Source organism: Phyllostomus hastatus, unplaced genomic scaffold, assembly GCF_019186645.2.
Source record: "Phyllostomus hastatus isolate PE091 unplaced genomic scaffold, TTU_PhHast_1.1 phas_scaffold_93, whole genome shotgun sequence".
In the NCBI taxonomy this organism is placed as follows: domain Eukaryota; kingdom Metazoa; phylum Chordata; class Mammalia; order Chiroptera; family Phyllostomidae; genus Phyllostomus; species Phyllostomus hastatus.
In genome coordinates this window covers 38652951-38669226 of record NW_025334042.1, presented here as the reverse complement: position 1 = coordinate 38669226, position 16276 = coordinate 38652951, and the positions used below count along the sequence as shown (strand labels likewise).

Sequence of the window (16276 nt, the reverse complement as noted above, 5' to 3'; positions counted from 1 at the left end):
AAATAAATAAAATCTTAAAAAAATTATATATAAAAAAAGAAACAATTCTACCAACAAGACTTGATTACTATGTCTAAAAAGATGACATCTTTTAAAGATTTAATTTTTCCTGTTTTCTTTCTTTTTATTGAATTCATTGGGGCGATACTAGTTGTTAACAAAATTTATAGTTTTCAGGTGGAGAACTGTTTCTCCAACACATCATCTGTTCACTGATGGTGTGCTCGCCACCCCAAGTCAAGCTTCTGCCCATCACCGTGTAACCCCCTAAAACCACCAATGGTTTCACAAAAATTTTCAGGATAAATTTAAAAGATTGTGATTTACTTTCTTAAAATATACTCCTTACCATGGATGGTGTCATAAATTGGAAACCATCCTGAGATGACCGTTGCAGCTTCACTGTAGAGTAAAGGGTCAATATCGATGTAGACTTTACCAATGGCGTCATTTGCACTGTAAGTATCGTGGTCAAGAACTGTGATCTGTAGAGGTTCATCTTGTAAATCTTCATCATCCACCTAAAAGTGTACCTTAAAATTAAATCTTATAATTTAAAGATCTTCATTACTATAACTGTACACATATAGCAAATGTAAATGATTACTTATTTCTGGGGGGAAATCCAATTCACATACATATTATCCTGTGTTTTACTACTCTACCAATGGTACCCAGCAAAAATGCTTTAGGAATGTCGTAATAAAGTTTACATGTTATCTACAGACTAAGGATGCTAATGAGCACAATGACACCATAATTTCTAAGAGCAATTTCAGAGAATGAAACTGTAAGCAAAATGAACATTATTTGTAAGAAAAAATAACATATGTTCATAAACTAAATTCATAAAGTAAATGTTTACCCTCTCTTTCTCCTTCTTTTACTTACTTCCTAATTATCATGCACTTATTGTGTGCCAAGCACTATGCAAAAGACAGGGACTATAATACAACTGATTGAATCTTTGTGCCACCCCCCCACCCCGAAAATACAATGTTGATGCCTTGATCCCTAATGTGATGGCACTGGGAAATGGGGGCCTTTTGGAGAAAATTAGGTCATGAGGGTGAAGCCCTTATTAATGAGATTAATATCCTTATTAGTAAACACAAGGAGAGATTATCTCTTCCCCCTCACCAAACAAGGACACAAGAAGAAAATGACCATCTGTAAATGAGAAAGAGGGCCCTCACCAGAACCCAGCCATGATGGTACCCTGATCTCAGACTTCCCAGCATCCATAACTGTGAGAAATATATGCTATTGTTTAAGCTGCCCAGTCTATGGTATTATGTTACTGCAGCCCAAACTAAGACAGAAAACAAGGCAAAAAATAAAAACCCTCATGGAAGACACATTCACTATTTTGGCTGTCATCCTCTAATTTACCAGTAATCCTCATCAAATATAGTGGCTAAATGGTACACAATATTATAGATAGTAATAAAAGTGGGACAGAACACAAGAGGATTATTTCCTGTAACTAAAACACTACACTTATTACATATGGTCTATGAGGGTTTACCGTTACAGCAGGTATCCCACAGTGTTAATGGAGACTGACTTTGTGGTGAACTGAAATTGCTATACCTTCCTAATACACACTATAGCCAAGTGACATCTCTGAAATCCTGAAACTCTGGTTAAATTTTTTAAATTTAATTATGAAACATTATGCCTTTTCCCATCCCCTGTTTAATTTCTTGCTGATTTTAGGCTAACAATCCAGACTCTGAAGATTATTATAAGAATTAAAGTATATGACTTGATGACTTGTTTTTTGAAAGGAGATCTTCTATAAGACAAGTATATTTAAAATTTGTGGATAAAATTTCCATAAAATATTCCTGCAATGTCCCCACAAAAAAATGGGGTTTTGATAACAGATAAAAGAACAGCAGAATGAAGACAACTTTGGTAAGTAAAGGTAAAGGTAGGTGACAGCTAAGTAGCTCACTACAGTAATCTGTCTAATTCTGTGTGTATTTGAAAATTTCCATTCATACAATGTTAAAATGAAATGATTGTTTTGTATTCCAATCCATTCAGAATCATCTGTCATCAAAGGCAGTCTTCCTGCCACTACTGCATTGTCTATTATTTAATGAAAGGAAAAGAATCATAAACTAAGCTGTTAACCACTTCTCCAAAGATGTGCCTCTAATCTCTAACTAATGTTTTTTTGTGTATACTCATTCACCTATTTTAAGAGGTGAAACCAAAATATAAGAGCTAAAACCAAAAATCTCTTAGAAGAAAACATAGGGGTAAATCTTCTTGACCTCAGATTTGGCAATAGGTCCCCTGACTTGACACTAAAAGCATGAGTAACAAAAGAAAAATAAATAAATTAAAATTAAACACTTTTGTACATCCAAGGAAATTATCAAGCAGGTGAAAAGACAAGCTATTGAACGTGAGAATATATTTGCCATTCAAATATATGATCAGAGCTTAATAGAATATTTTAAAATCACTTCTACAACAAGATAAACTCCCCAATTAAAAAAATGAGCAAAGGACTTGAATAAGCAGTTTTCCAAAGATATACAAACAGCCAATAAGCACATGAAAAGATTTTCAACAATATTAGTAATTAGGGCAATGCAAATCAAAACCAAAAACCACTTTTATCTACATTCTTTATAGTAAGTTGGTCACCAAGTCCTGTGAACTCTATCTCCGTGATCTAAATATTTTCCTTGGGGGGTTAAAATATGAGGCAATAATTCAAAGTAAAAGAAATGCAAAGGCCTTGGCCATAAGAAATCTTAAGTTAGTCATTCATAATAAAAATGTACATTAAAATTATACTGCAAATATTTCAGACCTACTAGAATGGCTTGCGTATTTTAAAAAATGACAAGTGTTTACAAGGACATTGAAAAATTAGAACTCTCATACATACTGGTGGGAAAGTAAAATGGCACAGCCACTGTGGAAAACAGTTTGGTGGTTCCTCAAAACGCTAAATGTAGAATGGACCATACGACCCAGCCCTGCCATCTTCAGGTATATACGCAAAAGAACTTAAAACAGAGACTTAAACACGTACTTGTATACCAGCCTCACTGCAGCATCATTCACAAAGGCTACAAGGCAGAAACAACGCAAATGTCCATCAACAGGTAAATGGGATTAACAAAATGTGGTATATACGTACAGTGAAATGTTATTTGGACACATAAAATTCTAATATATGCTACAACATGGATGAACCTTGAAAACATATGTTAAGTGAAAGAAGCCAGATGCAAAAGGAAAAATAGTTATGATTCCACTTAATGAAATACCTAACATAGGTAACACTATTCAAAGAGACAGGAAGTAGATTAGAAGTCACTAGAGGCTAGTGACTAGGGGAGAGCACAGGCGGGTGAGTTATTGTTAAATGAGTAGTTTTTCTGTGGAGTGATGAAAAAGTTTTGGAAACAGTGGTGATTGTACAACTCTGTGAATGTAATTAATGCTACTGAGTTGTACATGTTAAAATGGTTAAAATGGCAATGTTTATGATAAATATTTTACCACAATTTAACAAATTTTGAAAAATCTGTACATTATTATCAAGTGATTTCTGATATGTGCTAAAATTCAGAGAAAATTATAATAATATGCCTTTTTAATCTAGGTTCTCTTGCTCATACATTTATATTTTATTAACTGTAACATATTTTTTAAAAAACTCAATATTCCTAAAAAATATTTGTATGGCATAGGAAAGCTGCCATACCTGAAATTATAAAATACTCTATCATTCCTGGGGAAAAGGGTCATCTAAAAGAAACCACACTAACAATGCTGACATTTAAGAACTTACCTCAAATTTAAACCATTCCGAGTTCCACTGAGGGTTAAGGGACTTGAGATACACATCTGTTTTAAAGGTAGTATTACCAAATTTTACCTAAAAACAAACAAGAAATAATAAAATACAGATATCAAATATGTGAATACAAATAAAACTTAATGTCAGCCAAGTCATGGGAGGTTTAACTGTGGAGGGGGAAAAAGATAACTATCCCCTAAGCCTTTTAAAAAGAAGAATGAATGTTCCAGATAATTTTATTTTTTTTAAGATTTAATTTATTTATTTTTAGATAGAAGGGAAGGGAAGGAGAAGTAGAGGGAGAGAAACACCAATGTGTGGCTGTCTTTCACATGCCCCCTACTGGGGACCTAGCCCACAACCCAGGCATGTGTCCTGACTGGGAATAGAACTAGCACCCCTTTATTTCACAGGCCAGCGCTCAATCCACTGAGCCACGCCAGCCTGGGCTGTTCCAGATAATTTTATAGACTATACCTGGTACTAGGGATTACACATTGTTCTGCGTCACTAGCACTAAAAGAAAACTAAAACATAGACCATTATATCAGTATGGAGAAGGAATCGGTATGCCCTTCACTAAATAGAAACCCAGACAAAAGAGAAAGTTTAAGGGTGGAGAACAAGTAAAAATAAAATCAGTAGGTGAAAGGCTAACTTTCTCTTACCATCTCAGCAAGGAAATATAGAGACAGCCCATCTTTACAAGAACTCAGTAATAAAAATGTACTGGTTGTATTTTCTAACTTCCCCATATTATTTTTAAATTTCTTCTCTGTGTGCACACACTGATCAGCAATAAATGGCGCTCATTAAGAGTTTTATGTTCTTTTCTTTAGGGACAATGAAAGGGGTTGGATGAAGAGACTATCTAATTTCATGGCAGTCTTGGCAAACATGAAGTCGCAAAGATCCAAAATTAACAAGGAGGAAACAAAGGTGGTGGAAGGCAGACTAAATCCCTGGGACTTGCCTCCAGCCCAGAATGAAAATTGTAAAACTTCAGGGGACTTGAGAAGTGGTCAGGAAGCCTAGGAGCAAAATAGCTAGGCAACTACTTCCTAGATTGCCTTACCTTCCATAAATTTAGTCTATTCAACTCTCCCCTAATTCTGTCAGTTATCACCATGGTACCTTCCCTAACCTCAGAATTCACTAAAGGTTATGCCCACTTTATCACAGTGCCCAGCACTGAGTTTTGCACACTGCAGACACTTAGGAAATGCTGGTTCAATCAGATAACCTATAGTATCTCCTTTACTTTTTGACCTATAATTCTACTTTTGGTGTGATATTAATGTTTAATCAGTCTAGGAAATTTTCTAAGAGCAAAATATCCAAAACTGTTTTTTATCTTCTATATATTTTTCTAGTTATTATATCATTCAATTAGAATTATCAGGAATGATTCCAACCATATGGTACCTAGACACTGTGGCTAGAGGATAAAAAGTTTAAAAATTATATACAAATAATAACTTCTTACATGATAAGGAATTTGATAAAATCAAAGATAAATAAGAAACCGAGGAAAAGTACAAAATACATCACAAAAAGCTACTTTATCCCATTTTCAATGAGTTCCTACAAACCAATGAGATCAACAAACCAACAAAAAAATGGGCAAGAGACATGAACAGACAAACCAAAGAAATGGAAAAACAGATGTCTTAAATATGTCAAAAGATGATTAACCTCATTCACACTAAGAGAAATACAAACTAAAACAACATTTTTACTTACTAGGTTGGCAAAGATCAAAAAGTTTGGAAACAGGGTTAGTGAGGCTCTCTCATACTCTGCTGGTGTGAGTGTAAATTAAAACAATCTCTACACTACGGTTAGACAATGTAACATCAAATTTTAAATGCCTATATCCTTTAAATTCAGGTATACAATGTATATACAATGTATATAGGCAACATTATAACAGCAAAAGATTGGAAACAACCTAGATGTCCATCAGTTTGGAACTGGTTAAATTAAATATGGTAACGCCATACAATGCAGTCCTACATAGAAAAATAAAGGAGTTCTCCAACTTCTGGTGTGGAACAATGTCCACAATATATCTTTCTACTGCAGAACAGGGTGCACTGCATAATTTGCAAAGATAAATATGACAGAATAAGACATATAAAATATGCCTTTATATGCACAGATTATTTCTGGAAGGATATACAAGAAATGTCATCAGTGGCCACTACAAAGAACAGAACAGACAGCTTTGTTAAAGGAAAGACATTGAGAGGCTGATGCATTTTGTACCTTTTGGATTTTGAATCATGAACATATACTACCTATTTTTTAAAGTATTATTTTAACTTTCAAAAACACTAAAAGTAAAATACAAATGACAAAAACTTTATTTTGATTCAAATTATAGATTTCTGGATCCACTTCCAGGATTTTATCCTAAAGAACTACTTTCACATAAGAAATCCTCCCTGCAAAAAATATACAAAATACTAAATAGTCATTCAACAGGAAAGTGACTAAATAAATAACTAAAGAATCCTATTAAAAAGTAAAGTTGATTATATGTACTGTCATGGGAAAATGTTAATGAAATACCACTGAAAAAATCCAAGTAGCAGAATATGCGACTGACAGCAATTATCTCTGGAGAAGGGATCAGAAGGGTATAGACATACAGTGCAGTATAGAAGGAAAGAAGTAAGGAGCTTTCATGCTTTACTTCTGAGTATTCAAATCTTTTGTAATGGGAGCTGGGTATTTCTTGTATAATTTTTTAAAAATTTAAATCACAAATGTTGAAGAAATGAAACAATTAGGGGAAAGGAAACCTCAGAAGAATCAAGCTTACTGCTCATTTACTAATTTAATTTTCATTACATGTCAATATTTAAAATATCAAAGAAATACTTAATGTCTAATTTACTTAAAAACTGCTTTATTTGAAGTAAAATGTAGTTAATGAAGTAAAATGTAGTTAGAATTTATAAAACAATTCAAAAGCCAATGTACTTAAGGATTTTGGCTCAATTGCCAAACACAGCATATCACTTTTCAAGTTCTAATTTAAAACTCCCTTTAGTTTTATCCCCCTATATTGTAGGACTATATTGCAGGGTTTTGTTTCTTTCTTCCTCCCCCTCCCTTTTTTTTGTCAACTGTCCATTCTAGGCACAGTAAAGATACGATAGTCCCCACATTGCATTAAACAAAACAAAAACCAAGACTTCAAAACAAGAAAAAGGCTAGAGTGTATATTTTGCCAACATTGTGATGATTCCCCTTCTTCTAAAGAAGAATCACAGTCCATTTGGTCTTATTTAATTCAAAGGAGATTTTACTACTCAGCAATTAAGTGAATGCTTAACAACTTTATTAAAGAACATCAGAGACTTAAATGAGATTCCCTAGTAAAGTACAAGCATCCTCTTTCCCCACTCATTAACTAAATTACCTCGAGAAAGTTATTTAACCTGTTACTTAAAGCTGCTTCCTCCTCTGAAAAGAGTGGCTGCTGTGAGCATTACATGAGATCGTGCATGGAGAGACCTAGCAAAATGTCTGATACATAGAAACTACCCATTTAATATTCATTTCTTTTCCTCTCCCTGCTCCCTCAAAGGCTCCTGGATAAACACAAAATGATCATGAAGTTTAGCACAACAGTTTGTAACATACACCTTAATACCAGAATGTATTTCCATTAATACTTCCCTTATACAGGATCCCATCCCATTCATCCTTGAGATTCCTGCAAGAATAATCATCTTTAAATACTACTTGGTCTTCACTAGCTTCCTGGATGCCTCACATATTGTAGAAATTCCCTCAGCTGACACAGTCAGCACTGGTATTTGATGGATTAATCAAATAACTTGGTTAAATCAAAGAATCATTAAAAATAATGTAAACAGTAAACATTAAAATAAAATACAAATATTCATTTCTCTTTTTTAAAAAAATATTTTATTTATTTATTTTTAGAGAGAGGGAAAGGGAGGAAGAAAGAGAGAGACACATCAATGTGAGAGAAACATCAGTCACCTCTAGCACGCCCCTCCAACTGGGGACCTGGCCACCAATCCAGGCATGTGCCCTGATGGGAACCAAACCTGCGACCTTTCAGTTTACAAGCAGGTGCTCAATCCACTGAGCCACACCAGCCAGGGCTCATTCCTCTCTCTTTTAATGTAAGACTGAGTAAGGATTCATTTTTTAGAGTTATACATCTTTTTTTTTTGTCTAAACCACATCCATAACGTATTGTCTGTAACTGCCAGTTTGAGTTTCTCTAAAATGTGGTGGTAGAACTTAAAATTGCTTGTAAAAAACCATGAACATAGAATCCTAGATTTTTACACTCTTTGTCTAGTTCAATAGTAATTTTTAGTGACTACATCCTTAAGTCTTTATGTAGCACTATCATCTTATTTCACCAATTTGTATAAGATTTAAATAAATTACAATAATAGAGTTGGCATAAACAACTGCCTCTTGCTAAAGTACATCACCCAAATGATAGGAAAAGCAGGCACACAAGTACACTGGAGAATAATCTAACTGCATGGGGTATTGAAGAATGTGCTTATAGGAGGAATGTAGCCCTGACTGATGTGGCTCAGCACGTCGGGTGTCATTCAGCAAACCAAAAGGTCACTGGGTTTGATTCCCAGTCAGAGCACATGCCTGGGTTGTGGGCTGGGTCCCCAGCTAGGGGTTGTGCAAGAGGTGGCCAATTGATGTTTCTCTCACACATCGATGTTTCTCTCCCTCCCTTCCCCTCTTTCTAAAAATAAAATCTTAAAAAAAAAAAGGAATGTAGAGCACTGGGACAGTAACAAGTCAGTCCACGGAAGTTGGTTAAGAAAACGTCCACTGCACATCCCTTTCCCCTTTGCTTTCAGCCCAGTCATCTGTGTCCCTGCCTGCCTAGCCAAATTTTATTTCCCATTTCTATTTAACAAGAACCCTGCCTTCCATTACATACATATACTCCATCTCACCTTTGCTTTTACTAAGTTTGTTCTATTTGTCTAAAAAAATGCCCCCCTTTTCCCTTCTGCCTATGAAAATTTTACCATTATTCGAACCCACCAAAGATTTCTCATCACCAGCCCAGGCTTCATTATGTCCCTCTCCAATGAGATTACAAAGTACTTACAGTCTACCTCACACAATTTATCCCTTTATTAAATTATAATCCTTCATTATCCCCCTTTTCCTGCAATAATCTGTCCTTTTCTGCTGCATTATTCCTATTAGCACACAAATATGTCCTATTATCTTCCAACTGATTTTTTTTTAAGTATAAAAAGCTTTGTACTCTGCCAAACACCACACTTTCTCCTGTCCCCATCATAGCCATACTTCCTGAAACAGTGGCCCAGTTATACCACTCCTACCTCCTCACCTTCCCCGCACTTTAACCCTCTTGAACTCACTGCAGTATGAGCTTCTGTATCACTCCTCTGGTCAGGGTCACCAGCAACGTCCATGTTATCCAATCTGGCGATGTCTTTGTCCTCTTACTTGACCTCTCAGTGCCACTGAGCAATTGAGAAAGTCCTCTTTCTAGAAACTTCCTCTCTTGTCTTCTGAGACATTACTTTCCTGATTTATCACCTACCCACTGGCTGGCAATCTCAGTTTCCTTTCCCTAGTCCTCCACCTCTAATAAAATACTGAATGTCAAGTGTTTCAGGGGTCTGTCCCCCTTCTCTTTTCCCCCAGGTCAGAGACTTGCAAAGGGGACAGAACCAACTTCTGAGGGAACTTTAGACATTTCTAGGGTTGTTTTAGTACTATTTAATGAGGAAGGCCAGAGATGGTAGTACCCTGCAATGCAAGAAATAGTCCCCAACAATGAAGGCTTGTCTCATGCCGTAACTTTCAAATGTCCTATTAGACAGTCACATGGCTAAAAAATCTATCTAGAACATAACTACCTCAGTTTTATAAATAAAAGCAGTGTGTGGGTTTTAATATATATAATTATCAAGAAATACAACCACCATGTACATTAAGGGACAACTCTCTTTTTCCCTATTTTGGAAAATCATATAGCCAGTGGCAATGAAGGCCTGAGATCCCCAAAACACCCAGCTGCCTCACTAAGGAGCAGTCATATATTCCTGTTGTTTTACATATAGGTCAGGCACTCCCTTATCCTGCATCCCTGTTCTATTTTTTCTCCACATGGGGCACTTCTCACCACCTCACATACTTTATCTTTCACTTAATTATCTTCTTTATGAACCCCCACTTCCACTGAAATGTAAGTTCTATGACTAAAAAATTTTTTATTTTTTTCATTGCTGTATACCTGGTGCACTATATGATATCTAGTATACTATGTGATTTATATAAAGGCTCACTAAATACTCATGGACTCATCTGATTACTTCATGGCTCCTACTGTGGTCATGAACAAATACTTCCATATTGAGATACTTATTAAAAAATAATTTTATTTCTTTGTCATATTACAGTTAAAGCATTCTGTTGATTTTTTAAAATTGTGAACATATATAGGTTATATTAACTATTTAATATTGTGCCAAGATAGTAAAGGGGGATTTCAAAATACCTGCTATATAAAGGGGACCCTAGATCTCTCACAAAGTTGAGAAGCACTGGTCTATGTGAGCTCACTTCTTAACTCATATCCCTCTTCTGAACACTACAGTCACAAATTCAAGTTTCTCCTTGATCACTCCAACAGAAGGTCCAAAGATATCTCAAAAATAAATGCCCAAAGGGAAGGTGACTCTCCACCCAGTCACCACCAAACCCATGGAGTCTCAGAAAATGACCCCAGGACTCCAGAAAGCTAGGTGTCATCTTTTAGTCTCCCTTTCCTGGTCCCTACTCTAATCTATCAACAAATCCTCTAGAGTCTATCTTCAAAGCACATCTGGAATTCATCCACTACCTCCTCCTTCTGAGCACTTCATTACCACCTCCTTTTATACTAGAGAATGTCCTAACTAGTTGCCTACTTCAGCTCTTTCCCCTCTTCAGTCTTCTTCAGACAGCAACAAAAGTGCTCATCTTAACAGCTGATTCCCACTGAATTTACAACAGAATCCAATCTCCTAACCAGGGCCTCTGAGATCCTGCAAGGTTGACTCTTTGACTAACCAGGTTTATCTTACAGATATAGACGCTCCTCTTCACTTACAAACACACCAACTACACACATCTTTCACTTCCTAAAACAAAGTAGATCTGCTCAGGATCTTCCCTCTGCTGAGACTCCTCCCCTAGGCTCTCTTGTTCCAAACTCCTCTATACAGACAACCCTGAGCAGCTGGCATCTCCTTCCCATCCAGCAGGTCTTTGCCTAATTCACACTTCCCAGAGGCCAGTCCTGATAACTCAACCTAAAGTAGATGTCCCCTCTTATTCTCTTCTCATTGTTTTCTTTCACTCACCACAACTTGTAATTACATATTTATTCACTTCTTTATTTTTTTAGTATCTGTCTGTCCCACCACAATGTAAGGTTCATAAAAACAGGAACCAAGCCTATTGTGTTCACCAATGTATCTGTATCGGCTAGACCAGTGACTAGCGTGGGGCCTGGAAAATAGGGGACACCCAATGCCTATTTTAGGAAAGAAGGAATTAATGAGTCACCCTTGAATCCAACCCTTGCCTCACCAGCAAAAACCCTTTGTTACTAAAGCTAACAAGAAATGTCCCTCAAATCTTCCTCTTTCAAACTATTCCCACTGCCATACTATACGTGCATATTTGCCTACACGGGCATCAACCACCTTCTTAACTGCTGTCCTTGCCTCATCTCTCGTCTGTCCGGTCCATCACTCAAGTCATCCTACAAATAAACCACCTAATCCAAACATGATATTATTTCATCTCTGATCAAAAAGCTCCCTCAGCTAACCCCCTGCTTATAGAATAAAGGAAAATTTCTTCAGTATGAACAATGAAGCTCGACTCCAACCTTCCTTTTCAAACTTATCACCCATGACTTCCATACCCATGTATATACTCTTTTACTCCAGACACATCCCAAACCTTCTAAATATACCATATATCCTATTCTGTGCATTTGATGTGCCCTCTGCCTGGTAAAAATCCTGAGTGTCACTCAAGACCCAGCTCAAATGTCTGTTTTAGGAAGCCTCCTTAAAATGAGAAACAGAATTAGGTCTCCACATTCTATCATCATCTTGCCTGGAGAAGCAGCATTAAGATAACAGACATTAAGATAACAGACAATGAGGCTACTGAGATTGACAAGGGTAAGTAACCTTAGGCAAATTATTTACTGTTCCTAGGCCTCAGTTACCGCAATTGTAATATGGGATACTAACAATACCATAGCAAGACTGTTTTGTCTCTTTCTCTATCTGTCTGCCTGTCTCTCTCTCCTTCCTTCCCTCTCTAAAATCAATAAATAGAAATTTAAAAAGTACTTAGCATAGACTTGGCAATGAAAAGACTCAATAGCCCTGGCCATGTGACTCAGGTGGTTGTAGGTCAATCAGTACACTGAAAGGTCACAGCTTCGATTTCTGGTCAGAGCACATACCTGGGTTGCAGTCAGTCCTCAGGGAGTTGTCCCAGAGGCAACCGATGGACTTCTCTCTCTCACATCAATGTTTCTCTCCCTCTCTTTCTCCCTCCCTTCCCCTCTCTCTCAAAATCAACAAGCATGTTCTCAGGTAAGGATAAAAAAAAGACTCAATACATGTTATTAGCTACTAACCTAAACTGCAGCGGTCTCCGAGCTACCTGAAAGCAAAGACTACGCCTTGGAAATCTGTGTATCCCCATTACCTAACATCTGGCCCAAGAACATACTCAGTAACTGCTTCTCAAAAGAAGGTGATATTTTAAATTACCATGGTAGGTTTTGGGGGCAAAACTGCAGTTATCAGGTTAGAGAACCTTTATGGAACATCAAGAACATTTTATATTAAGATAAAATCAAGGGCATATTATCATGCATCTATCAATTCTATGCATTAATAGGCTACATGATTATTGTTCTAATCCTCTGGCTCATCATGTCAATTTTTATTACAATTTTTACTTGGCTTCTTTCATAGACTTGGTTATGGCTTTCAGAGGCCTAGACCTATGATAATTTGCATGAGTTATAAACTAATTATTAAATTTAAAAGGCAATTTTGCAATTTAAATATATGGCACTCAGTTGACTTCCTACCCCAAGGCACTACATTAACCTGAAACAGCTCATCAGACCTACCAGCTCAGACAAAGAGCAGAAAGTGTTAACATTGTGTTTTAGAACTTAACTGAGATTCAGAAAATACTATGGTAAAGAGTGTATCTCCTACCCTTGTAGGTCTCCAAGTGTCCAAACATATGTCTACATTCTTTAACATCATCTCTATCACTCTGGTGTGAAGAGCCACCCTCCCCAAAAGAAGGGCGTGTGTACGGTGTGTGTGATGTGTATTTCGGTGCCCCGCGGCCACGCCTTGGGAACTCCTCACTGGCAGGTTGCCTGTAATCAGCCCTGACATCAGGGTCACCCCAGCATGCAGAGCAGTAACCACCTTCCCGCGAGGCGCAGTGTGCCACAGACGCCTGTGAGCCGTGCACCCGTCACATGGGTTGCAGGGAGGGCTGGACAAGCCAGGCACACAGGACTGTCGGAAAGGGAATGGGCTGAGAGGGGCTGGGGCCAAGACTGGTAGAATCCTTCACAGGGCTTGGCGCTCCCTGTGTTTGGAGCATCAGGACGTTGCACCAACCTCCACGAAGGCATCAGTCAAGTCACTAGCTCGGTCCATCACTGGCAAATGGCGCCCGGCCACGATTTTCACCTTCAGCTTCCCCGGCATCGTCTCGGTTTGGGCCTCTCCTTAAGCTCCTGCAGAAACAAACAAGCGAGTCTGCGCCGAGCGCCCGGCCCTGCGGGGAGGGGCCGCGGGGAGCGCGCGGGATAACTGACAGCGGAGGGCGCCCGGGGGCGTGCCGCGCCGCCGGCCGTCACTCACTCTCGGAGGAAGGGGGTCGTCCTGCAGGGGAGCCGACGCCTCATTCCGGAGAGGCAGTAGGAGGAGGGGCCGCAGTGGGTTCTTCAGTCCCGGCCCCACATAGCTAACAATAGAAGCAGAAGCCAGTCAACATCCCGTAGAGCCTCTGCCGCAGGTCCTAGTGTTTCTCCTCCCCCTAAAATGGCGGCTTTCGGGTGAAAAGGAAGGATCGATCATTCGGCGCTCGGCCCACTTTGCTGGGGAGAAATTACCTGGCACTGTAAAGATAAAGGGGGAGGGACGGACTTGGAGGAAGCTGGAGGGCAGGGAAATGGGGTGAGCCCTGCATCATCCACCGAGCCTGTGCTGTAGGTTAGAGTGGTGCTGCTTTCCTGGAGGAAAACCGGCTTTATCCTGAGGCCCAGCATTTGTGCAGCTCAGGGCCCTGTCCATGGACCTCTGCCTTTCCAACTGCAAGCTCCGCATTTCCCAAGGTCTGTAACGGAAGACAGCTGGAGGAGCGATTCCAATCTGCCTTTAACGACTTGTTAGTGATTCCTAACGTCAACTTAGCTGGTTTCTACCTGGGAGGGGTGACGTTTTTATATGAAATAGAGTAAGAAATTTCGGGGAATGTCGGAGAGTTGACTAACGTTTTTTACTGAGTCACATATACCTCTACTGTGTACTGGGATACAGGTGTTGCAATAGGTCTTGGGCCAAAATCAAAACAACACACAAAACCCCAAACAACAACAAAAAACGCAACAACTCTGAAATTGAAAGCCACTGCTTGAAGGAATTTACCCTGTCCTCGGAGATCATCTCAGGCTTGTGTTTATTGCCTACAAGCCTAAAGACATGATCTACATAGCTGGCAGGAGTTCAGGACCTTCATAGATATATATGCTGTAAGGCATAGTCTATAGGCTCTGACTGTCGGAAAAAGAGGAGGGAAATCGAGGAGCACGCACAGTACGTAAAGCAAATCACTCCATACAAAAACAGCCTAAACTGTACGTGCCATATATCATATACAAAATCATTATTAACAATTCCAGTAGAAAGATTATACCACTGGTTTCACCAGTAAAGGAAAATTCCTAAATGAAGGAATCAGGATAATGATTTTAACTTCAAAAACACTCAACAGGTTAAATCAAGTACTCCAGGCAGTGGTGACCCAGAATTATCTTTTCAAGGAAAAAAATCTTCTGCGGAGGGAATACTGTTCACATATCTGAGAAGCTGAACTCTCCCAAACAAAAAGAAAGAGAGAAAGAGAAAAAGAAAACGAAAGAAAAGAATAAGGCTTCCTCAAAATAAAACTCTAAAAGATAAATTGCTGACTTTCAGGATTAGAGAAACCTTTATCAATTCAAACCAGGGAAAGGGTAGAGACCTCATGAAAATTTTCTTAGACCTGCAGTTTTTTTTGTGGAGTTTAACTCTACCCTTAAAATGAATGCCCTTACCAAACCCTCAAGGTCAGCTACACTAAGTGAAAGGTTAACTGGTGTATTTTGGTGGGAGAGTTGAAATAGCCTTTTTACTAAAATCAAAGAATTACTGTATTACCAGCTTATTTTTTAATACCAATATGTCTAAAGAAAAAATAAGAAAATTGAATTTTAGTAACAATCTTAATGGGAAATAATGCATTATATTACAACATGTTTTAATGTAAAAAAGTTTTGCACATTGAACAATTAGAGGTTGGCAATCTCAGCCTCCTAATTAGTAGGCTGTAAGGTACTTATACATACCTGTTGCCTTAGGTGTCATCAACGGGAGATTATAATTAAGATGCTTCCTGGAGACTTTTTTTAGTTGAATTAAGCCTGACTGCAGTTTGTTTTAATTAATGCTGGGAACAATACTGACTGTTGTGACAAATCTCTCATAATCTGGTTCCTGATTCTTCTTTAGCTTTATACCTTGCCACTCTTTTTGCATTTTAGATGTTACATAATAACAAGAGTTAACGTGTATTGATTATTTGCCGTATACCAACTACTGGTTAAGTGCTTCACAGCTTTTAAGCCGCCCTAAGAGACAGGACTTCATTTTCTAGATAAGGAATTTGAGGCTTTACAAAGGTATGATGATAAGCCAAAGTTATGGAGCTGGTGACGTTGGAGGCAAGATTTATATCTAAACCTTGTGATTCTAAGAACCCATGATCTGTAAAGGCTGCATGTAGTTTTCCCATAAGCCAGGCTCTTCTGACCATCTGAGATGCCTTTCTCATAGTCATCCTAGCAAACAAGAATTTGTAACTCAGTTTAAAAGTTACTTTAATGTCTTCCTGATATCCTTTCTAATAAGCATACTCTCCCCTACCACCACTGCTATCACTAAATCTAACACATCTATTATTGTGCTGCCCTTGTACATGATTATTGATCTGTCTCTCCCCACCTTATTAAACTTTGAGCACCTTCAGGGGAGGGACTGTTGTCTACTCATCTCTCAACTCTTAGTTCCCTGCCCT

At 38.1% G+C, this 16276-nt stretch overlaps 2 protein-coding genes across 7 annotated transcripts in view; one reads left to right on the top strand and one right to left on the bottom strand.

The window, feature by feature from the left end:
- Positions 1 to 13997, bottom strand: part of C2CD5 (C2 calcium dependent domain containing 5) — an 87773-nt gene extending 73776 nt beyond the window's left edge. For all 5 annotated transcript variants that reach the window (XM_045829201.1, XM_045829197.1, XM_045829199.1 and 2 more), the window contains exons 1-4: positions 13804 to 13997; positions 13558 to 13676; positions 3824 to 3910; positions 350 to 521 (exon numbers count right to left, since the gene is read on the bottom strand). In XM_045829201.1, coding sequence (XP_045685157.1) covers positions 350 to 521; positions 3824 to 3910; positions 13558 to 13647 — 349 coding nt within the window. In that variant the 5' untranslated portion in view covers positions 13648 to 13676; positions 13804 to 13997. The remainder of the gene's footprint in view (positions 1 to 349; positions 522 to 3823; positions 3911 to 13557; positions 13677 to 13803) is intronic.
- Positions 13998 to 14133: 136 nt separating this feature from the next.
- Positions 14134 to 16276, top strand: part of ETNK1 (ethanolamine kinase 1) — a 113383-nt gene continuing 111240 nt past the window's right edge. For both annotated transcript variants that reach the window (XM_045829317.1, XM_045829318.1), the window contains exon 1: positions 14134 to 14276. The gene's annotated coding sequence lies outside the window, so the exon portion shown is untranslated. The remainder of the gene's footprint in view (positions 14277 to 16276) is intronic.